This window comes from Apus apus, chromosome 4, assembly GCF_020740795.1.
Source record: "Apus apus isolate bApuApu2 chromosome 4, bApuApu2.pri.cur, whole genome shotgun sequence".
NCBI lineage: Eukaryota > Metazoa > Chordata > Aves > Apodiformes > Apodidae > Apus > Apus apus.
Window position 1 is genome coordinate 95,717,117 of NC_067285.1, and position 24,974 is coordinate 95,742,090.

The following is a 24,974-nucleotide window of genomic DNA, read 5'->3' on the forward strand; positions in this document are numbered from 1 at the left end:
AAAAATTGGTGGTTAAAAACATATTTACTATACAGCAAACACTCTATCACCTCAGACTACACTTAAATTACTTCCTATACTAGAAGAAAGAACCAAGGGTGTATTCCTAGTTTCATTACTCTCTTGTTCCTATTTTTAGCTGTTTGACTAACACCAACTTTCTCATCTCTTATCTTAGCATAACACCTCTGAATGGGATGTATGCGGGGGCATGGAATTAAGAATTTTTCTCCTAACAACTTTAACATTCTGGGCCTCTAGAAATTTCTTTTTTAACACTACATCCCAGAAAATATTTGGCAATGAACACTGTACAACTTATTAAGCACTGTGCAATACTTGGCTCAACTTATTTTATTCAAATCAAAGTGGGGGAGGGATGGTGGTGATAGGGTGTCAGTCCATTTTCCTGTATCTTGAGTTTAAAAATATGTTACAAAATGCTTTGGACTAAGAATTCTAGCTCTTTGTAGCCCAAAGAAAATGTATGCCAAAGTGGAAGCACGTTGGACTTTCCACTTAATACAAGATACAATAAATGTTAAAAATATATAAATGTTACTTGACAGCAGCTCTTAGGGTTTACTGAATTAAAAACATCCTTGTGTGGAATTCAGAGCTTGCAGCAGTCACCTTAATTACAACCTCATACAGATTGAGTGTGTAAACTAGCTTAGTTTACTTACAATATACCCAGCACTGTCAAGAGGAAATCAGCACTAGCTGGACTGACTTTTCAGACAGGTTTAAGTAGGTCTATAAATAACAGTACCAAAACAGATTCATAGAAATGCTTTTAGGAGGTCATCCATTTACTACTCTAAACTACTTGGTGGAAACACTGTTGAATTACACCTATTTCAATAACCACCATTATTTTAAGCTATTCTTCTTTACCTACCTTCAGATGTTTTCCAGCGTTTCCACAGATCCTCAATGGTAATATGTTTGTCTTCTCTGTGTAGGTGACTATGTTTATTAGAGGCATCCTTGTATTGCATATCTTCCCTTAGAAACTGAAGAAAAGGGAAAATACCAAATTTAATGCCAATGCTTTCATGATCTCTAAACAGAAGATACAAGGAAATTAGGCAGAGGAGAATCTTCACTATACCTTTTCCTCAAGCAATAGCATGCAATTTGTCTAAGTTGACTATATAAAACACCCAAACAGCAAATTAAATGCTCTTACAGCATTTGATTTTCAAAATTACTAAAATCTAGAAAAAAACAAAGGTGCAATTGCTAGTATACTAGGTATAACAACATTATTCTTGTGCCTTAGATTTACAGTGATTACAAGAATGCACCACACAAGTCATAATGTGTACTTCTCTATTCTGAAGACATTTAACCAACTTCATCTACTTGAATATAAGACCACATAAGATCTGTAGATGTGCCAGTCAATTATGGGTGAGTGACACCTAAATCCTGTACCAGTTAAATGGAACTGCTTGAGGGATGAGATTACGAAAGTTGATTAGACAAAAATTTTAATTCCATTTCATCAAATTTAAAATAAACAAACAAAAACCAAAAGAAGTCACCTTAGGGTCAATTTTATTATTCCTAATCATTCCTCAGTGGTTACACTCTAAACACACAAGCATTACACAAGACAATTCACGCATTCAAGCATTACAAGACAATTCTCCATAAGTAATAGGAAGCCTATGTCAAAATACCATGCTTTGCCTTTTTGTAAGCATGGTAAAAAGGAAGATCCTGCAATCACATCATACATAAGTGTTACATCAGTATTTTGCAAGTCACTACAAGTGAGTTCTCCAAATATATACACTAAAAAAAGCACAGAATTGAAAAACAGTTTTATTTATTTTTTATTTTGCATAAGCCTAGAAAAGCAAACCACCCCCATTAACAGCAGTAACCTTCCATAGATATCAGTCCCTAAAACCACAGCATGAGCAGTCTCTGTGGGTGGAAACCTCAGTATTAGTACCAGAAAACTAACACAAGAGCTAAGTAATCTTCCACTGTATATTGCTTGTTTTCTTCTGTTCATGAAGGGTAAAGCTGCTTAAACCAAAAAAAGCTACAGATAGTCATGACAGCTAACTCAAAAATCATCAACATGTGGCTGGTCATATGTCATCATCACTCCAAGCAGAGCTGAGGAAGAAGGTCATGCTAGGAATGCACTGCAGAAGACCTCACTTCTTAAAATTTAGTCCTGGTAATGATTTATCTGCAGAACTTCCTGAACAGGCCCCATTTCTAACAAATCTAGACATTATGTCATTCAAGAAACTGCAGGAGAGACCGAAAAGTAGTCAGTGTTAAACCATAATATTAACTGTTAATACGAAACAGTGTATAATAGCAGAAATATGCAAGAAAAAGCTAACACATCAGCTTTCCCTTATTAAAAATTACATTCTGAATCGGAAGGGGATCTAAAAAAATGGGAATGGATTCAAGTTTCTCCTCTAACTGCTAGACTTGGGATGAAGTACTAGCTGCCTTACCTAATCCAATCCATTTATCCCAAAGAAAGTGCATGAGCATTTTTAACTCCTCTTCCCTATGCATATGAGAAACACATAAATACAGATAGATAGATACAGACATGTATATACATAAGAAATATAGAAGAAATGTATTAAATATGAGAGCAATTGAAATTGGCAGCCTGTTGGACAGAGGCAATTACAGAACTTCTGAAACACCATCGACCAGCAACTGTAAAAAGGTACAAGCACAGAAAAGGACTGATGGCTGTAACTATCCACAAATGTAAAAGTATCTGCTGCTCTGGTGTATATTCATTAGCCCAAGTGTGAACCTCTCAAATTGGCACAACTACCACGAAGCCAGCAACTTCTACAGTGAACATGCAACATGCTATCAAAGGCAAATTACCTTATTTGTTCCCACTCCATGTTTATTAAAGGGTAAACTGAAGAACAGGAAACAAACAGCAAGAAAACACTAGTGCCCTAAGCCCTTCAGATTCAAGTGCAGTTTCACAGCTGGAGTAGCAGGAAAAACTGGTATTTGCTCACCTTACCTTTCCCCTTCAAGACTGCAAGTATCTAATATTTGACTACCATCCCCAGTGCGTCTTTTGGGAACTTGTGAAAAAAAGTACTAAAAAGACAATAAAAAAAATATAATATAGGCCCCTCCTCTCTGTAAAAACTATCTCCTTATGGGGATTAACATACTTGTCAACACTCACTCTTCAGCCTTCTACTGACTGGTGATGCACTGCCCTTGGAGACTCCAGATGTCAGGCATAGACATTTGTTTTGAAACACAAATTTTTATTTAAGTATTTTTAAATTTTAAAATATTTCTTTAAATGTTTTAAAAACAAATGTCACAGGCCAATCAAGCTTCTGAAAAGGAAGAGAATGGAATTTATACTATATGTAAAAGTTTCAGCACATTTTGCATCTCTTCAGTGAAAATTCATATTCATATTTCACGTCAATTTAGTTCCTAGGAAAAACATTTGCTTCTACCTTTACTGCTAGTTGCCAGCAAAGGTCATACAATATTTTAGGAAGAGAACATTTGAATACTCATAGGTGCTGCCAAGAAAGATCTGAATTGCTGTTAACAATACCACATACAGCCTCAGGAATAAAAAAAAAAGAAGGAGACTATCCTAACTGCTAAAAAGGAAAGCATCACGTTGTTACATCTCACCCCAAAGCACTATAAGGTAATATACGAGAGTGTTTTGATTTTTAAAATGGGATGGACACAGATTACTTTGGCACCAGGTAAAAGCAATACACAGTTTACCCAAAGCTTGCAGCATTTCCTGCCGTTCTGCTACGGAGCCCGCAGAGGGAGCCAGAGCCAAGGTATGAATTCCCCTTCGCAACACACTGCTGGGACACAACCGGCTACGCTAACAAGTTGAGAGGGAAAAATGAAAATCCTCATTTGAAATTCCAACACAAACACAGAAAACAAAACCAAGTATGAAGGACAAGATTTCCCGGGAGAAGAGGACGACAGTAGAAAAGATCTGGTTTATAATGAGAGACTGTTTAGAGTATGTGACTAAGTCCCTCTTTTAAAGGGGACTGTGAACACACAAACTTAAAGCAGTTTGCATTTAGTACTCAGTATGCAGTTACTCCTCCAAGAAGTGGTTACACATTTATGAGAATTTCTTCAAGAAAAGAGTCCCTAGGCTCTTCAATCCTACCATCATTGCTCCCAGATCCTGCTGGAAAAAACACAATTACTTCCTCAATGGGGTTCTCTAACACCAGATAATCACAAGAACAAAGTTACCGTGTGCATAGCTAGAAAGAAACTGTCATGTATCCAACAATTAATGCATTTACTAATGAAGAGATGTACAAAACCATCTTTTTTTGTTTAAAAGATCTTTGCTTCAAAACTGGCCTAATATGGAAGTTCTACTTTAAGAAAAGGAGTTGTCTCCTAAATAGAAGAAAGCCATAAAAACAGAACTCTGGTAAAAAGAGAGGGTTTTTCTGTTCCTTTGTCATGGCAGCTAATCTCTCTTCTGTTGCTCTGGCCATAAAGTACACAAAGAAAAGGTTAGAAAAATAACTCTAAATAGGGAGGTTAACAGAATAAGCTCTAACAAAAAACATTTAAGGATTATTTTAGCCAAGGAGAAACAGAGAAGGCTTTGAAGACTAGAAAGTTGAAACCAAGAAAGCAGCAGATAAGTTACTTGAAAATTCTGTGAAACAAAAAAAATCACTTGTCAAAGTAGCTACTTCAAAAACAAGTAGAGAGCAAAAAACTGCCACACCTAGACTTGAAGCCAGAGTATTGATCCCAAAAATATCATACCAACCATGCCTCTACAAAGATTCACATCCCCAAACCCAAGGTTCAGCAGTGTAAGAGAGGAAAATCTCTCCGCCCTGGAGGGGACAGGACTTGTGGAGCCCTGAAAATGACTTACAAGGTCAGGTACACCACAACCTTCCTTGCTCTTCAGAAAGGCTTTGGTACTGTAACTTTCAGCAAAATTCAGTCAAGTCATAACCAAAAACCAACCTGAAGCAAGAACCACCAAAAAAAAATAATAATCCAACCGTTCCAAAAAAAGAAAAAAGACACATCAAAACCCAGTATCAGACTGGAGAAAGCACTTACAAACTAAAGCCACATGCAACAACACAAAAAGTTTACATGTTAAAATATGGAAGTTGCAAGAGATGCTTACTGATTGAGAAACGAGTTAACAACTGCATGCTTTTGCAAACTGATGGAAAAGTAAAACTCACTAACTGCAGAAGGAAGTACTCATATGCCATGATTATATTTTGTTCTGAGTGAAGGCTCAAGTTTGATTTTCAGTTTCACCAACTTAAAATAGACTCTCTGACTGGTAAGTTTACTTTAAGAGCAATTAGTAACATCTCCTGGCTAAGAATTGCTGTCTTCCTTGAGCATCTATTTCTTAAACAGCGTTTATGTCCCTCAGAAGTTTTGCTGTAATATTCCCTTCAGATACAGCTGGTCACTCACTATTGGAAAGCCTTTTAGTACATTCCCTCCCATCTACTGCTACCAGACTCACTGCAGCTATTGCAATGTCACACTTACTAAGTTATGATGACAAGTGTGCTTTTAAAAGGCAACATATTATGATTCAGGTATGACAGCATTCACAACTGCCTACCTTGTAAAAATAGCTTCTAAAGATGTTGCACAGTAAAATAAGAAAATGTATTTAAGTGTAACAAAGAGATTACTGGAAAAATGTAGGACAAATGAAAGTGTTACCAAGCACATTTTAAGTAAACTACAAACTCTACTGAAAAAAATTAGCAAGTCTCAAAACAAAACTGTAGCTATTCTACTGCAAAGTAAACTTCCCAATCTGTTCCAAGTCAAGTTAGAATTTCCAAGGGAGCATTTCACTGTAGCAGGACTAAATGCCTGCAGTGCTACATAAACAGGTGCAGACAGCTACATATTAGCTTAAGTACCTCCAAGGAAGCAAGGCATGAGGTAGGTCTGATCCAAATCACGTTGCAACAGGTTTCTATGCAACCGTACCGATAACACACGCTGCCTCTCCAAAGAACTTATTTGCTCAGGCACAGTCACAGACTAACACAGTCATAACGTTTTCAGACAAGAACTGGCTCCTACCTATCCTGCTCTGGAAAAACAGACTGTGTAAACATGCTCAGAGTTGCTAAGAAAGTTTCAGGAGGCTAAAAGACTAATAGATTAGCAGTTGAATAATAAAACTGAATAAATGAAAAAGACCTTTATTAGTAGGTATATGATACACTAAAGGAACCAAAGTAACCCAATAGCTTTGGGGAAAAAAGTTTGCTACATTGGTTAGGAAGCTCAAAATACTACTTTGAAAGATTAATGTTTTTAAAGAGAATGTTCTTGTACAATGAGATGTATAACACACTCAGGAGCCAACCCAGTATTATGCAAAACATTTACAGTGTTTTCAGTTTCTAAATCACTGCAGCAGTGACTCTACCATGCAGCATTTTGCCTAACCAGTCAACACTGAAGTAAACTAGTTACACAAATACAGACACCAGTTAAAGGACCTTCAGTACATAAATGGTAAGGACAAAACCAGAATACTAAAGTACATTTAACGTATTGCTGAATGCATATTTGCAGACAACAAAATTAAGCAAGAGCTCAGTCAATAGTAGAACTCCTCCCAACTAAAATTATAACACCCAGGGTAGGCTCCTGAAGTTTAAGAGAGTCCAAAGATGCACGAAATGAAGGGAGATGAAGCTTTTGAACTGTCATCCATTATTTTTTAACATCTGTTCCATACATAGCTGTACTTTTCCAAAAAAAAAAAATCTGCTAAATCTTTGCTCCCTTCAAGATGTTACAATTAAAAGGAAGATCAATTCTGCACATAAGTTTTATTTTGTTCAAGTATACAGAAGAGCTATTCTCTTAGTCATACTGAGTTTAATGTTAAATTCAGAAAGTGTTTTTTCCCCCTCATTCTTTATGCTTCTAGTATCCAAAATACACACATTTAAAATTGGAGCACACTATCCCATCATCTAGCTCTTCAGGATTTCGTAGCATGGAATTTCTTGCAATTTTGCCTGAAGTCTTTAGTAGTCACTATTGACTAGGACAGATTATTGAAATGAACAGGTCTCTGGACCAAATGAGCAAATAATGTTCCATTAATTTTTTTACATTTCTTAAGGAATTAAAGAACAAAGATATCCAGACATCATAGAATCATAGAATATGCTGAGCTGGAAGGGATCCATCAGGATCATTGAGTCCAACTCCAGTCCCTGTGTAGGGCACCCCAAGAATGACACCATGTGCCTGAGAGGAACATCCAAACGCTTCTTGAACTCAGGCAGGCTTGGTGCTGTGACCACTTCCCTGAAGAGCTTCTTCCAGTGCTTCACTGCTCTCTGGGTGGAAAAACCTTTTCCTGATATCCAACCTAAACCTCCCCTGATTCAGCTTTCTGCCATTTCACTGAGGTCTGTCATTGGTCACAGGAGCAAAGAGATCAGTATCTGCCCCATCTCTTCCCCTCATGAGGGCACCATAGACTGCAATGAGGTCAACCCTCAGCCTGCCCTTTTCCAAACTCAATAATAGAAGTCACGGCTCTCCTTTGGACACTCTGCAATAGCTTGATATCTTTTTTTATACTATGGTGCCAAAAACTGCACACAGTACTCAAGGTGAGGCTGCACCACTGCAGAGCAGAGCAGGACAAACACTGCCCTCGACCAGCTGGCAATGCTATGCTTGATGCACCCCAGGACACAGCTGGCCTTCCGGGTTGCCAGGGCACACTGCTGGCCCTGAACATCAGCTAGCCATCAACCAGGACATCCAGGTCCCTCTATGCCATATTGCTCTCAAGCCACTCATTCCCTAGTCTGTACTTACCACCAGGGTTGCCCTGTCCCAGGTGCAGAATCTGGCACTTGCCCTTGTTAAACTTCATGTGGTGGTGACTGCCCATCTCTCTAACTTGTTGAGGTCTCTCTACAGGGCCTGCCTGCTCTGAAGGGAGTAAATAGCTCCTTCCAGTTTTGTATCATCAGCAAACTTGCTTAGAATTCCTTCGAGTCCTGCATCCAAGTCATTGATGAAGACGGTGAAGAGGACTGGGCCTAGGATAGAGCCCTGCTAGGTGGGTTACCTTGTCATAAAAGTAAATTCAGTTTGACAAGCAGAACTTTCTCCTCATGAAGCCATGCTGGCTGTGACCGATGACTGCTTTGTCTTCCAGATGTTTTTCAATACCTACCAGAATAACCTTCTCCATAATTTTACAAGGCACTGAAGTTTGACTGACTGGCCTGTAGTTTCCAGAGTCCTCCTTCTTGCCCTTCTTGAACATTGGAACAACATTAGCCAGCTTCCAGTCAACTGGGATCTCTCCAGATTCCCAGGACCTCCCAAAATTCATTGACACATGCTTGGCAATGACCCCAGCCAGCTCTTTGAGGATTCTTGGATGGATTCCATCAGGTCCCATGGACTTTTAGGGATCTAACTGTAGCAGCAGATCCTACACAAGTTCAGGGTCAGCTAAGAGTTGATCCTTGTTGCAGTCATGGTCCTCCAGTTTCAGGTGTTGAAGCCCCCTTGGTCCATCATCAGTGTTAAAGACAGAGGCAAAACACACATTAAATACCTCTGCTTTGTCTATATCCCTGTTGATGAAGTGTCTGCCCTTGTCCTATAAAGGACCGATGATGTTTCTACACTGCCTTTTGCAGATAATGTATTTGAAAAAAACCCTTCATTGTCCCCCACAGCTCTGGTCAGTTTCAGCTCCAGTTGAGCTCTGGCCACTTAAATTTTCTCCCTACAAACTTATTTCAACAACTCATCTTTACAAAAATTTTCAATAACTATTTCAGCACTAATTGGGAAAAGTTACATGTTCAATTTTATTTCCCCAGATTCTCCTAAAATAGTATTGCTAATGCATAACATTTTAATTTAGCCAGCTTGTAAAGTAGATTGTGATGTACAGATGCATGTAGCATTTTAAGTGCTAAAAGAAAGGAAGCATAAACAACCACAAATATTACTAAAAAATTAATTACATAATAAAAATAAGTAATAAGAGCACAAACCGGTTCTCCTTTATTACTGAATCTTTCATCACAAATTAGCACTAAAGGGAGGGCATACTGAAATACGTATTTCTGAACTAGTTCCAGTTCCACAAATTATTTACAACTCAGTAGTTTACACTTGACCTCCATATCTTCTCCATTTTATTTCCTTCTGGATTCTTTGACTCCACCTCTTTATCTCCTCTCAAAAAGCACAGCATACTCTCTCAAGGCATGTTTGTTCCACTCCTCTTGGACAATTTGCACCTTGGATGTAAACAGGACCTCAGGCTCTCCAACAATAGCTCCACAGAGCCCATCCATTCAGAAATGGTCACTTCAAAGGAAGATTATGGGCTGTCAAATATTCTGCCCAGTCAAACTTATACCCAAAGTGCTTTAATACTACCGCTATTCCTGATCAGATCTTACAAGATGCTTTTTCTGCTTTATTGCTGTATAAAAGAAATCATACTTGTTTTAGGCCACTAAAGCTAACATTCCTGATTCTTGCCTCCAGACAACATTTCAAGTCAGGCACTTCTGCATATCACTCCTGAGGTTCCAACTTATTTGACCATATTGTTAAAAGCCATTCTCTCTTTTGTGCTTTCAATACTGCAGTCTCTTCCTCTCCATACAGCAATTTTTATCCTTTTTTGTGGTTTTGTGAGGTTTGTTTGGTTAAGTAATTATGCAAGTGCACTCATAAAAACCCTCAAAATATTAAGATAATAAGTGATCCATCCAAAGATCCCACGCAACCCTGCAAATTCCTGCTATTAGCTTTGTTTGACATTAGACACACAGTAGGATATTGGTATTTCAAAAACATCAATTTATTCTGTTTCTACAGAGAGATTCCTTGAGGAAATTACTTGATGTAGGATTTACATATAAAGGTTCTCTGGAAACAGGAATAAACTCTGTAAATAGTGAACATATGATAAGTCTGTCTTACTGCTTGTGCCTCTTCATCATTAACACAAATCACGTACACAAGGTGTAACAGATGCTTCCTGAGGCCAACAGCCTCCCACAACACATGACTAACATCTCAGTTAGTAATACATTCTCCTTTTCAGTTACCCTTTCATAGCCTACTTCTTCAGATCAATGTAAACAATTGCAATCCTTTTTATATTAATAATAAAGCAATAGTAGCAGGAGCCAGATTTGATAGAAATATTCATATTATTCTGTACTAACTGTAGGGATAGTATTTTTCCACATCCTTCTTTTCCATTTTCTCTGCTGTAACATACTCTCTGGTTTTCACACTTGACAGTCTACTTGACAAAAAAACAGAAACTGCAGTTACATACTCTGAAGTACAACACAAATCTATTATCTAAACCATTTAATTTCTTTAAGTTATGCTTGTTTTCAAGTACATTATTCTACATGGAAAATTCTAAGCTAATATTAGAAAGTTACATGAATCCTGAATGCGGAAAAAAAAAATCAAATGTATGAGTACCTATGACAAAAGCTCTTTTTTCCAAGTATGTGTAATAACTAGAATTGGAAAGTAATGTTCTATTTAATTTAAAAGTTTGAGTTTTTTCATCTTTATAAATCTCTGAAGTTTTAATATCTAATTTAACTGAGGTAAGAGAAAGAGACCAAAGAATAAGGAAAATATCATCTAACCTGTTCATGTTCCAACTAGAGCCCCTTTATCTTCCTTAGACGAGCTCCACAAATCCCTCATATGTTTCAATGACTAATAAACCCCATGATAAAAATTCAGATCAAGTTTCCCCACATCATCTTCATCAAGGTCAAGCACAAGCTTCTTTCTAGTCCACACAAGGTATCAGGCAATTTTTGAGAAAAAGTTTCTTTTAAGAGTTCAAATTTTCTTACATTCTAGAAAAACTCTCTTCTCTACAGAACAATTTTATGTGAGACTACATTTTACAGAGAAAAGACAAACTACAACATAAAACAGGGCATGACAAACATCAGGAAAAATAAAAGCATGCAGACAAAATGTCTGGAATCACTGTTGGGAGTTCTCAACTGGATTAGCAAATTAAAATAGTTAAATAGTTCAACTTCTTTAGCTCTTGTTACCTTCCCCTCTCAAAATAACTTATTTACAAGAACTTCCTTCCTTGGTGTAAATACAGAGTTGTACTTTGTAACACTGTTTTAGAGCAGAATGTTATGGCCCTTTCTTACATTTTTCCTGCCAAATAAAAAGCCGATTAATATCTAATCAACATATTCTATGTACTGTTCTGTTCTTTCAGGAGTCTTGCAAGCAAAAACCCTGCAGCATAAAACAGGAATTCCATTATCCTCCTGTTAAGTGAAATACCTGTACTTCATGTAAGATTTACTTCTAAAGAACTTTGTTTTTTGTTATTATCAGCACTCAATCAAAAGAAGCAGCACTACTGTCTGTGTCAGAACAAAAAAAACCTACTGTGATAGAGGAAATAATTTTGTTTTGAAATAGCATATATTAGGACATATTTCGTATATATTCTGAGGTATCGTAGTCAGGTAATTACATAACTATGTTAAAGGATCAGCTCTTTTAAGATTACTTCAGTAAGAGCAAGAGCACTACAACAAAAACATACATATTACAACTTGAACTTGCAACTGCATTTCTCAATTTCAGGTTTGCTTTTTATGTCTTATAAGATAGCACTCTATGCAAACACATTCATCACTGATTTGCAGGGAAACTGTATGTAGAAAAGAGCTAATTTTGAGGGAGTTTATTACATATTTCTCAAATAATTAAAAATGAGCTAGCAGAGAAAAGGTCTACATTTCAGTCATTTTGTACACAGTGAGTAGTTTAAATTTATTTCTCATTACCCCAACTATAACAGCACCCCTCAAACTGTTGTAATTTTAGTAAAATTAACAGGTTTTAAGAATAGCTTCTGTAGCTTGGTTTAATTGCCACAGTCTTCTGGAACAGGAAGGAACTTAAGGCCAGATAGAAAGATGTTCCACTGGAAACATATTTTTTTTTTAATATTAGTAAGGAGTTTCTAGTGTATAAATATTTCTGTATTTTAACTTTCTTAAATTTAATGTATAAAAATACAGCACAAGTGAAGAGAATTGCACAGTGCTGAGAAGCTCCTCAAGAAGCTCACACTCCCATCACTATTACTGCAGTTTGCAGAGTGGATCATCCTTGCTCCAGTCATTAACAAGAATAACCAAACATAGAACTAGACTAATGCCTGAACTACCTTGACATGACACTCCCTAAGATACAGAGCAGATTTTTTTTTTAATCCAAAGTTAAAAGATACATTATTTTATTCTGGACCATTCTCTCCATTGTACTGTATTCCTTCAGAATACTCATATCAACCAAGCATCAATCACGGTTGATGGTGATTTCTACACAGTCACACAGAAAAGAAAGTAGCATCACACAAAACTTGACAATGATAATAATGCACAACAAAACTCATTCAGGGAGAGCAATCTTCCCTGAAAGGTTACCAGAAAGGGAAATCAGGACTAGATTCTTCTCCCACTCACCTCCAGTGAGAATGGACTTCAAAACCTCATGGCAATAGCCTCATTTTTAGGAGACAGGACACGATAGAACACCTTCACTCCCCTTCCTTTCTCAAGCCTGTACCTGACAGCCGCCAGAAAGCAAAAGCAGCAAGAACAATGAAACTACATGGATATTTCCATTCTTACCCAGTAATTTTGAGAATCCTGATGATATAAAGTTGATTAAGTGCAAGGGGAAGTCCTCTGACAGGACCTTCAGAAGCCTACCCACCAAACTCATTCGAGCACAACTACAAAAAGCTTCACACAGGTCTGAATAACCTTCCTTAGTCCATAGGACTTGATCTACCAGTAACCTACCACAAAAGGTGGTTACTACTTGCCCACAGAATGTAAGCAAAAACGCCTAAGGAAGCTTGCTAGACTGTTGTTACAACAGGTGTTGCTTTGTACCATCAAGTGACTGGAACAGATCTAAGCTAAACTGGAGAGCCCAGCAATGACTTAAGCAAGAAAACCTTGGAGCAAAGAAAGTAAAATCTGATGGTAGATCATGTCAGCTCTTAGTTATCTCACTGCACATTAAACCAACACCATTTGCCCACCTCTTAAAACTAATAACAAAAATAACAGCTTTTGTACATAGTCATGTAAAACTTTCCTTTAGACTAGAACAAGGGACAGTAGCATTCCTTTTCAAACAATTCTAGAAATTAGATTTCCCTTCCGCATTTGGCTGTGGAAATGGCTGAGCTAGGAACAGTACAACTACTCAAGTGGTGGAACACAGACAGCAGCTATATAAAACAGGGAGGGGAAAAAGACAGACATTATGTATGCACAAATGAAGGCTTTTTACTCCTACCTCATCACTTTCATCTACTTCAATCCCACCATCTTTGTCATCATCCATTTGCTTATGGATCATGCGAAGAGCTTCTAGGCTGAAACGGTCCTCCTCAGTAAAGCATGGTGGGCTGAGTGAACTGCAGAGATCTAGAGTGTGGGGGGAAAAACAAAACAGAAACATTAGCTACTGTCACTCTAGAATATAAACCTCCCAAGCAAGAGAAAGGGTTTAAATATCTGTATGTGTACATGTACTTCACTGCACATAGCCACCAGGTCATAGATGTCAAATTTAGCTGTAAAATAATTCTTATTAAAAAAAAGGAGGGAGGCATTGGTGGGGATATGAGCTCTTTTTTTGTATCCAGGAAGAAGCCCAAAGAATAGGTTGGAATAGTTTGACTCTTGAATTTTTTCTTCCACCCCTGTAACTGCTATCTCCACTCCTCCCACCTACTTTCCACCCTTAGTAATATAATCACTGCAATAGCAAATAAAGTCACTGCATTTTCCAGCTTCCTTTCTGAAAGCCTGGGCTGAACACAAGAGTGGTGAAGGAAGAGAAAAATAATTATGTCATACACTTGTAGCTTCATAAACAGGTAATAAAGGGATAGTAACCACAATCCAGAACAAATTCAAAAGTACACGGTACTACTGAATGCAAAACATTCAAGGAGAACTGCAACAGAAGAAAACACACAGCAAAGAAAGTTCAACTGATGATAATACATAATATCTCAGTTGTATATGCTCTGATCAAAAACGGCAGAGTCACTGTAGAGCAGGTTTCTAGGGCAAAAATAGAACATTTCCATTTGCATTCATTACTGAAGGCTTGTGATTTGTGCACTCTGCTTCCACCATGTCAGACTGTTACAACTCTGTTCTTTTCCTTCCACAAGATACATGCCAATTTCTAAAATACATGATGATTAAACATCTGTAAAGACTGGTCTTTCACAGACCTTGGTATTAACTAGTGAATTCATTAATTCTGATGTACTGAACACCATAAAAGAACAGAAGGTACAGAAGGTGCAGAAGGATACAGAAATCATTTTTTAAAGTTAGCTTTCATAAGATATTGAATTCCCACTGTAACAGCCATTATAAAAATGCACTGACTAATCCCAAAAACTAGTACACTCCACTTAAATCATATACATGCAAATACAAATGGAGGCAGCATGTGAGTAAATTTTGCTTCTTCTAGTGTACCAAAGAATTAAGCTTTCATGCTACTACAGAATTTATTAAAGTCTCATTTACATAAGTAATGAAAAGGAAGCACATACAGATAAGTTCAAGAGTTTGCACAGAAAAATAAATGTATTTTGTTAGTTTTTCCATACCAGTTGAGTTGGCATGGTGCTGCTTTTCTGATTATTATAAATTTTAAAATAATGAAAAAATAACAGATGCTGGTAACATTTGGCTTGCGTAGGACTACAAATAAGAGTACAAAGGTAGCAAGCACAGCATAGCCAGAATCTCAGAAACATATTTACAGGATTGATCCCTACAGCTAGACATGAGTCAATGCATTCTTTCTCTACACACTAGTTTTATTACACAGAAGTTAACAGTTACCTATTATCTGTGACCACTACCAATTAAAACAAACAAACAAAAAAACAGACAGAAATCACCACAAAACAACCGAAAAAATAAGTGAAAAGCATTTCACAAGCATATCTATGAAGACCTACCAAAGAAAAAAAAAGTAAACAACCTCACCAGTATGGCAGAAAAAATTAAAATTAATACTATATTAAGTGTTGTTCGTAACCTCTCAAACATCCAGTTAATGAAGATAAAAACTAAGAGGAAAAGTCTCCAGATACAGCAGGTGCCATACAGACCTGAGGCCTCATAACAAATTGTAAGATTAGCTGATAGCTAATTTTTCACCTTGAATCCACACTCTTGAAGGTGTTCAATTCCAAACCTCCTATTGCTCTTTAAGGTCCATTCTGGACCAGTTTCTTTGTCCTAGTCTGGTATGCTTTAATAAATACACTTAGTCCACAATCGCCATTCCAGCACAGAGAAGATTCCAAGAAGCTCACTCAAGGAGTGAACACTACAGCTCAGAATTAGACCCTTCCTTTAGCAAACAGCACACAAGAATTATCAAAGCATACAAAAATGATACAATTGGTGGACAAGAGGCATACAAGCACATCATACATCACTCCAGGCAGGAGTTGCTTTATAGACCAGTTTTTACTGTTGCTCAAAAGTTAGGAAGTTTCAGAACTTCTGTTCACTGAGGGAATTTGTTACTAAAAATTAAATGCCAAATATATAGCTCAACAAACTTGACAGAGGATTTTGAACCAAGCCTTCCTCCTGTCTTAAGTAGCTCAGTAACTGCCTCTGAGGCAAGAGGATAAAGTAGTCTTCATCAGAAGATGCCATGGGTACAGACCAGTTGTATAGGAGACAGTTTGATAATGAATCAAGTACAGAGTTATCCAACCATATTTACAGGAAACTTCATATTTACAGATAAGGGGGAAACTAACACTTGGCATTTCTTTTTTCCCCCTTTATTTTTTTTTTCCCCTCTTCTTTCTTATTCAGTACAGCTAAAATAAGGCAAAACTCCAAGAAAAACTTCAGTGTGAACTTTTACTAAACTTTTAGAATCACAGCTTTTTCACCCCATTTCCTGGAGGCAAAAGAAGCTGAACTTACTAAGTGACACTGTCAAGACAAGCCAGTAAGGAAAATTAGTTACACCCCTACCTTCAAGCACTCATGTCAGCAAAGCCCTTGACATTTATTTTAGGAATACACTGTAAGAAATCATCACAAAGCAGAATTGTATATATACACCTCACAGTCTTACCTGTCCTGCATTTACTTTTCCCTGAACTGTTGTGAGCATAACAGACATCAGAATGGAAAAGACTGAAACCAAGAAATAGCTAATAATGCTGCACTTCTCACACACACACAGCCTTTTGCATATGGACACTGGAGCACGGAAGTTAAGCCCGTGACAGAGGGACCCTAGCCAGGCGTTTGCTATTCCAGTGTGGCTCTGAAGCACCTGAGCCCAAAAGTCTTTTCACTGCCTCAGAGAGCCTTTTTAAGAACACAGGGAGAAAAAAAAACCTTCATGATTTTCAGAAGTACCTGGAACTAGATACACACCTCTAAATTTAAATGCCTTGGAATTTCCTCATTAGTTCATTCAGAACAACTTGGCAGTTGGAAGTTACTTGAAAAGACTGGCCACCACATACAATTTTTGTTCTGTGAGGATGCTGAGCATTCACCAAGAAGGAAGAGCACTTTTCTATACTAACATATGGCAGTCCTATGGAAGCCTGCAGTGTTTCCGTGGTTGCCTTTTTCTGATGAATTCTGGAGTGTACCATGTTAAGTTAGTTTTAGGATTCCTCGTTCCTAAGAAGCCATCTGGTATAAAGGGAAGCCTCACAGAAAAGGCAAGCACTGCACTCAAGTGTCAGCTTCCCAAGTGCATACACTCAGCCTAAAATAACTGTTTCAGCAAGGCATGATGACAGAAGTAGAATTTCTTTGCATTTTCCAGAGCCAAAGCAGGTGGTCACAATATCCCCAACCTCCTACTAAATCCATCTTCACATAACTAGGATTTCTACTCCTTGCACTTCTTCTGTGCTTTAGTTTTACATTGTACTTTAATACATTAGTTTCTTCATAAATTAGACAACTCCTCTCAAGGCAAAAAAACCTGGAAGAGAACAACCACCTTTAAATACCTGAGTACAAACCTGAGTATCAGGTACCGTATGGATTATTGAAATTACTGAAAAGGACATGTTCTCAAGAATTTCACCAGATGTTCATAATAGCTATTCACAGTCATGGCAACAAACATGTTGCTTTTATCTTCAATCCTTACATAAGGTGTCACTAAAATCTTCAAATGCTTGAAAAGATAGCCTCAGAGTTAGTTTCATTTAATCTTTCAATTAAAAGCTCCCAAAGCAAATCACTCCCACTCTTAATAATTAAACTCCTCCATATGGCAAGTAGGCTGAGCAGGATGTAACAGATAACTTGACAATGTCATTTGTGACATTTATTTAAGTGATTAGAGTCAAAAATAAAGTTCATCATTGCAGCACATCTTTCCACTAAAAAAAACATTTTAAAAAACAGACAAAAATTTTGACAAAAGGGGCAGAACACATTAATCTTCTAATCACAACACTGATATCATTTAGATTAGCTTCCTGAAGAGGAAAACGCAATAATACTAATGACAGCACGGAAAGGAGAAGGGCTGGCAATGGGAAAAAAGATTTGGGACATTGTTGTCTCCAAATAATTCTAAAATGTAAATTTTCTCATTAGGCTTTCCCACTACTCCGTATTAGAAACTTGGGTCATTTCTGAAATTGTACTTACAAACTCATACAACAGCAGATAAGACTCATAGATGAAATGCCTGATGGCAAACCCCAATATCTGAATCATTTGTTTCTGAATACACATGTAGAGCTTAATGACTGCAACACTTCAGTTTTTTAAAACAAACAACAACAAAAAGACAACTATTTGCAGTTCAGCCCCACGAAAGCTGCCATAAATCTTTTAAAATCTACTAAACATCCTTCAGTAAAATCACAAGTCATTTCACATAACCTTAAAAGAAGTTATTACCACTTCAGTATGCATACCAGTGATCTTTACATGAGAGAATCAAGTCTGGCTTAGTCACTACTGAGAAGCATCCATTTATTTCAGTATCATTTAATATATGCAAATGGATTATATTCTTTCCCCCGTATGGAAGCTTGATGAGGCAAACAAGGCTTTGATTTTTCCTTAAATCACCATTAGCTCATCTCTGCTTTATCCACACCCAAAAGAAAGATGTCTAATTTTAACTTAAAAAAAAAAAAAAAAAAAAAAGGAAAAAGAGAAGTTTAACACACGGAAGAAATACAAACCAAAAAAAATACTGAAAGCACAGTTTTTTAAAGCAGAAATTCAGTCAAATAATGCCATTATAGCAAAATCAAGTGTTAGGGCAGTTCCAAGTCAAGCTTTTCTAATCTTTCATAGATAAAAAGCTTCAAAACAAACTGCAGAACAGCAGACACCATTAACTTTCTGATCACCTGTTAAGACATTGAAAACATGCATTATCTTGGAAAACGGTTTAGTAGCTTCATAGCAATAAAAATGTTAAAAAACTGTTTAGATACAAAAGGAATTCTCTACAGAATTAAATTTTTATTTAAAAATCTAATTTTGCTTTCATTTAGCCACATTTCATGCTATTATCTCGATTCAGCAATGCTTGTTTAAAAAGGAAAACTGCAAAAATGGGTTTGAATACATTAATCATGCCAAGGATTATCCTGACAAGTTAAAATATCAGCTTAAAGCCTTCAGATAGACCGTTGGGAAATTCATTATTAAATTACAACACTGCTCTAACTAAACAAAAACAAAGAAGATGGATTCATGGCTTTTCCATCTCCTTTCCACACCCTCCCTGACACAGACTGAAGGGAAGAGGAAGTTGGATAATTATTGTATACAATGGTCAAAGTAGACTGATTTAGAAGAGGAACTTCTGCCAATCCTAACAAAGCAGGATGAGAGGAAACTGGGAGATGCATCTTACGCAAGCCATCGAAAATTCTGGTTTTTCCTTCTTCCAACCTTATTTGTACTTTAACAATACTTACCATACAAACACATATAACCGTTCCATTAAAAAACACTTAAAAAATATTAAAGTGCCAGATGTCTGATACCTACTCTCAGCAATAGGAAAGCCTGTCTCACTTATAAGTATGAGACAAAGGGAAATATTTTAATGCTGTTTAAATCTAAGATTTCATCCATTTTAATGTGGCAGTGAAGACTAACACAACTTTAAATACATATGTACATAATAGTAATTATTAACATCTAAAATTAGATTAGTTCCAAGAAAAAAAAAATACATCGGTTCAAAGATTACTTAAAATCAGAACTTCATCTGGAATAAAAACACACCCTTAACAAGAGAAAACAAGCAAGACAGTATTTTTGCCTTATATTTCACATGTGTTTAAGACATTACAGCTATTGAAGGAACAGGACTGCAAATTTACTATTTGAGTTTTTTTGTCGACAGAACATTACTTAAGCTGACGGAATAAAATAAAAAAAACGTGTATTTGTATATATTCATAATACAAATCTAAGCACATGTATCAACACATATCTATGCTTCTTATATATTTTAGGTCTGCCTAGTTCTTTACTGCTGTCCCTTTTCTAACAGCAGGAAGCTGGAAAAGATGCAGGAAATCCCTGATCCTATACTATAATCTGCCCAAGAATTTGCCAGTTGTCAAGGAAGAAGAATAGTATAGCATTTAAGCCACTTTCTTAATTTGGTCAGGAAACCAGAAAAGCAATTTACAGGTGACCTTCAAACATCTGACAGTATGTCCATCTGATTTCTGAAGCAAACTTCCTTGTTTTCTAGATAAAAACTTATATTCTTGCTTAGAATTCCATCCTTGTAAACACCTTTGCTGTGTATTAGTCTGAAAGCCTGATCTTTAGGCTGTCAGTGAAAGTTTGTCTTTAATATTATGTGTACCAATTTCTACTCAGTAGCTAAGCAGAGCACAAGCCACTTAATTATTTTCTGGAAGACAGTGATCTGCAGAATACAATAACCATGACAGTACTGCTGATAAAAACTTTATAAGCTTTGTTTGTGTTGAAAAGGTAGCTCAACTTCTTAGAATGAAAAAGAAGGGCATGGAAACACTTGAAAAGGATTTTACCACCTTATGTAATTTTAAAAAAGTTTAGTAAAAGGCATAAGAAGTTTCACAGGTATGGTTTTAAGATTTAAGATTTAAAAGTATCTTTTAAGACCTAAATCCTTACACTTTCAGACAAACAAACTGAAACATGCTAGAATTCTAAGTTAGAAGAGTGTCTTAAAGTAATATTATTTTCATATAAAATTATACATATATATCTTTAAACTTCTACTTTTAATAAGTTTTTTCCTCTGATATATTTATTTTCACATGTGATTCATAATCATATCCTATATCCATGAATCAGGCATGTAAGCATGACATTGCTGACATTACTGAATTACTTCAGTCTTCTACACCATCTGATCTAGTACATATATTATTAACTGTTCTACCCAAGGAATCAAATTTAATCCTCTGTGAGCACCATCTGTAGCATCATCAGTTCCCTCAGAGTTCCTGTAACAACATGTTGTCAGAATGTATTTATACTTTAAGAGAACATATTAGAATTATACAACTGAATCTTAAATTAAAATCACATAACATCTAACATTGTACTTACAATAAAAGAAGCTTAGCAGCTCAGCATTTTTTTAAAAATACAGTCTGTTAAGATTCTAGCATTTGAGTATTATATTTGTCAGCCTATGTAATGTTTACACTTTCAGAAATACAAAAGCACTGGGTGCATATTCATTCTATTTAATCAATAACACCATAATGTAATACTTCCTTTTAGCACCATTCAACATATCAGTAATTTGAAGGATGTATAAATATCAGTCTCTTTAAATAGTCCTATTAGCTTATGTGAAGATTTATCTGTGCAGATTGCTGGCTAGTTAAAGACTATCTTACTTCCAGAAGCTTACATGAACTGCTCTGCAGTCAGCACTCACATCCAACTTCAGATTGCAAAACTGGCAGGTTTGCTTCTACTAATATGCTGCTAAATATTTTTCTCATGATGAATTTCACCAAGTGATAAACCACACTGACAAATCTACTGGTGGTGTCTCAGTTCACCTTGGCTTATTTGATGCAAATAAGATCTAAAGAGCCCATTTAAAAAGAAAATATAATAAATCATAAAGTAAAAACAAATTAAGGAGTCACAGAGTCTTTGGCAATAACATATGTATTGATTCAACTTAACACGTATAGTGGTATTTACATTTATCAGAATAAACCATAGCTGCACATATCTTGGACACATATTGGTTGACACCATTTCAAAAAACATTTTTGAGCCCATATGAATAGTAGCAAATGGTGTAGTTTTCCAATATGTATTCCTTAGTTGTTAAAGTGGTGAATAAAATAGAAGGTAGCTCTTACACAAATCATAGAATCATAGAATCATAGAATCATAGGGGTTGGAAGGGACCTCGAAAGATCATCTAGTCCAACCCCCCCTGCCAGAGCAGGGTCACCTAGAGTACATCACATAGGAACGCATCCAGGTGGGTTTTGAATGTCTCCAGTGAAGGAGACTCCACAACCTCCCTGGGCAGCCTGTTCCAGTGCTCTGTCACTCTCACAGTAAAAAAATTTTTTCGGATATTCACCTTGAACCTTCTATGCTCCAATTTACACCCATTACCCCTTGTCCTATCACTGGTCATCACTGAGAAGAGCCTAACTCCATCTCCCTGACACTCACCCCTTACATATTTGTAAACATTGATGAGGTCACCCCTCAGCCTCCTCTTCTCCAAGCTAAAGAGACCCAGCTCCCTCAACCTTTCCTCATAAGGGAGATGTTCCACAAAGAGCACACACAACTCTCACATTCTGTGCATAAGGTCATACACTGGAATCACGCAAAGTAGAACATTAGGAAACTCAGTTCAATTAAACAAGAGCTCCAAAACTTAGAATAAGCCATATAATGTTAGAGATAATGAGGACAGATTATTATTGGTTTGTTGTGGGTTTTTTAAAATCATACTACAAAATATGGCTCTTCCTATCAAAATTAGTTCAATTCAATTTGCATACAACTTTAAAGTAGTAGTATTCCACCTCTAGACACATCTCCGAAAGTCACATACAAAAGAAAACATTCCCCAATAATCTACATCTGCCTGAACAACACACATTGCCAAATCCTACCTGTACAGCTTCAAATACCACCAGTTGCTCCCCAAAAGCATCAGCATATTCAGGATGTGACAAAGAGCCAGGTATTAATTTCATATATGCTCTAAAGCAGAATAAGCTGAAGGCCAATGCTAAAAGGGTTCCTAATTGTTCATGCCCCCGCCACTGGTTCCTGTCCCTGTACTACCCCCTTGCTTGTACCAACATAAGCACATTTGTGCAACCATGCTGCAGGAAGAATCAGGAAACTGATTCTGCCTGAATTGTTTATCTATACGCCTGCACAAACACTTATGACAAAGGCACAGAGGGAGGAGGAAACTCATGCAGAAGCAGGCAGAATCACACTTCATAGGCAGTGCTGCTGCTAAACCCTGGTCCTGACATACCCAATGTTACAACTGAATCTAACCAGCAACACAGTAGGTGAACGATAAACTGAAAAATGGAATTAATGCAGTGGAACAACGTCTACACTACTTGAGTGGAAAACTCCACCTCTGTCTTTTAGATCCTTGCTTTCTCTACTTGGAGGCATGGGACAAGGCCATGGCCTAGACAACCTCTTGCAATTAATAACTATCAAGTGGAAAAATTACACACATTTATTCGCAACAAGTCGACTACATGGCTGGACTTTAAATACAACAGTGAACTCTCTAATTGAAGCAATCTGCATTTTTTCAAGTAGATTTTGTGACCTATAAACCTAAAACAGACTTTCGTAACACTACAACAGGAGTTAACTGCAACCTCAATCAAAACACTCCACAAGATCCAACAGAACAATTTCTAACACCACTGCCAGCAAGCTCAGAATGTGCTGTTTCTCCAAGGCTCTCCTCACAAGCCTAGAGAAGTCACAAGCTTCACTTCAGCTGCAGTCAGTTGCCATCATAAACAGTACATCTTCAGAGACACATCCCTACAAACTTGCACTGGCAAGCTCAAGGTATGGCTAAGTGCATAATCTGTCCCAAATATTGCTAGAATTTATGTAGTCCCTTCATTCAAACTCCAATTTTATGACCTGTTTCAAAAAGCAAGGAGCCAGAGCACACATTAAGAATTCAACACAGAGAAGTATAAAAAAGCAACATAATAGAATAGGATCTGTCCCAAAGCTGACAAGCCATGATACCTGGCTAAAGCCATTTGAGTTTCTGTTCGGACTTTTGTTTTGTTGCTTAGGGGCTTTTTATATTTTTATTACTGGCAGCATAAAATAGTTTTCTGAAAAGAAGATACAGACAGGAAGATACTTGTGGAAAGCTCAGAGGAAATATGTATAAAGGTATTTTTAAATTTAACACTGTGACAACTGAGGTTACAACCAACTGTAAAAGAGTATAAGACACCTTTAAAGGTAATCAACGACATTAAGAAATATATAAACTACTCTTAAGTCCTAATGTATATTCCTGACATACATTGGAAAGAACTAAAAATGAAATATGAAGGGCAGTGAAGTTTTTCCAAGTAATGACTACTTTTACTTACAAGAGTCATTGCAGGCACTTTATGAAATATGTACACACAGTTAATTTAAATATAACATTTCAGTGTATAAATTAAGAGCCTTACATAAGACTTTTAAACACTAATATTGATCTTTATCTTTCACATTTGAAAAGACTAAAGCATGAAAAAAAAACCCAAGTTTTTTTTATATACTGCAAATGGAACTCAGTATCTCATGCATAGAATTACCAATGCTTCTGCTGCTATTTGCTCCCTGCAACATACAGAAGTAGGGAAACAGGCATCAAGCCAAATTCCGAGACACAAATGTTTCTGCTACATTATTTTTTTTAACACATCAAACATCAACATGTACAGGCAGTCCATCATTTTCAATATGAAAAAGGAAGTAACTTCCAAAAGTTAAAAAAAGCCACCTGCCTGTCATTAAGTATAAGCAAAAGTAAACCAGAACCATGAAAGATTAATTTTATTTCAATACATTCACTTAGATCCCATTTTAAAAAAACCCAGGAAATTAAATTCACATGAAACTGTTTCCCACAGAAACAGAAATGCTATTAACAGAACATAGAGAAAAAATACTTTTTATTAAACTGGAATTGTTTTCAAATATGTTGGGGTTTCTGTATTTTGTTAGCTGTCCTGTTGCTGGCTTGTGGCTTCCATACAAATAAAACACATCTGAAGTTCTTCATTCACATCGTGCAGATAAGCACATTTTGTAATAGTATTCTACTTTGGAATTTCACTGTGGTTTAATAAAATACAAGAACCATACATTCTACAGGCTTTGTCTCCAGAATTATTCTCATGCCCTAAATGCAATACTTAATAAAGCTGACATCCAAAAAACAACTGTTCTGTGTCAGTCACATCTATCAACCAGCATAAATGTTTTAATCTTTTCCATATGACCACAGCGATTTGTAGGTTATAAATCTTTTACTTAAATCTGGTTTACCTGTAGCCATTTAAAAGCAATTTCTTACACTAAGTAATCTTTTGAGGACAGTGGGACAATGTTTTTCCACTCTGCATTTCTACAGAATACTGAGCACAATCAACACAGTTTATATCACAAAATGAGTAACAGTTATACCTTACTCCATAACACAGAGCTACACTCTTCGTTTAGTCCATTAAAACACAAAGCAAAGTTTCTTCCTTT

General features: G+C 36.6%; 1 protein-coding gene across 3 annotated transcripts in view; it reads right to left on the reverse strand.

The window, feature by feature from the left end:
* STIM2 (stromal interaction molecule 2) overlaps positions 1-24,974 on the reverse strand; it is an 85,481-nt gene that overhangs the window by 21,914 nt on the left and 38,593 nt on the right. For all 3 annotated transcript variants that reach the window (XM_051617523.1, XM_051617522.1, XM_051617524.1), the window contains exons 2-3: positions 13,450-13,580; positions 902-1,016 (exon numbers count right to left, since the gene is read on the reverse strand). In XM_051617523.1, coding sequence (XP_051473483.1) covers positions 902-1,016; positions 13,450-13,512 — 178 coding nt within the window. In that variant the 5' untranslated portion in view covers positions 13,513-13,580. The remainder of the gene's footprint in view (positions 1-901; positions 1,017-13,449; positions 13,581-24,974) is intronic.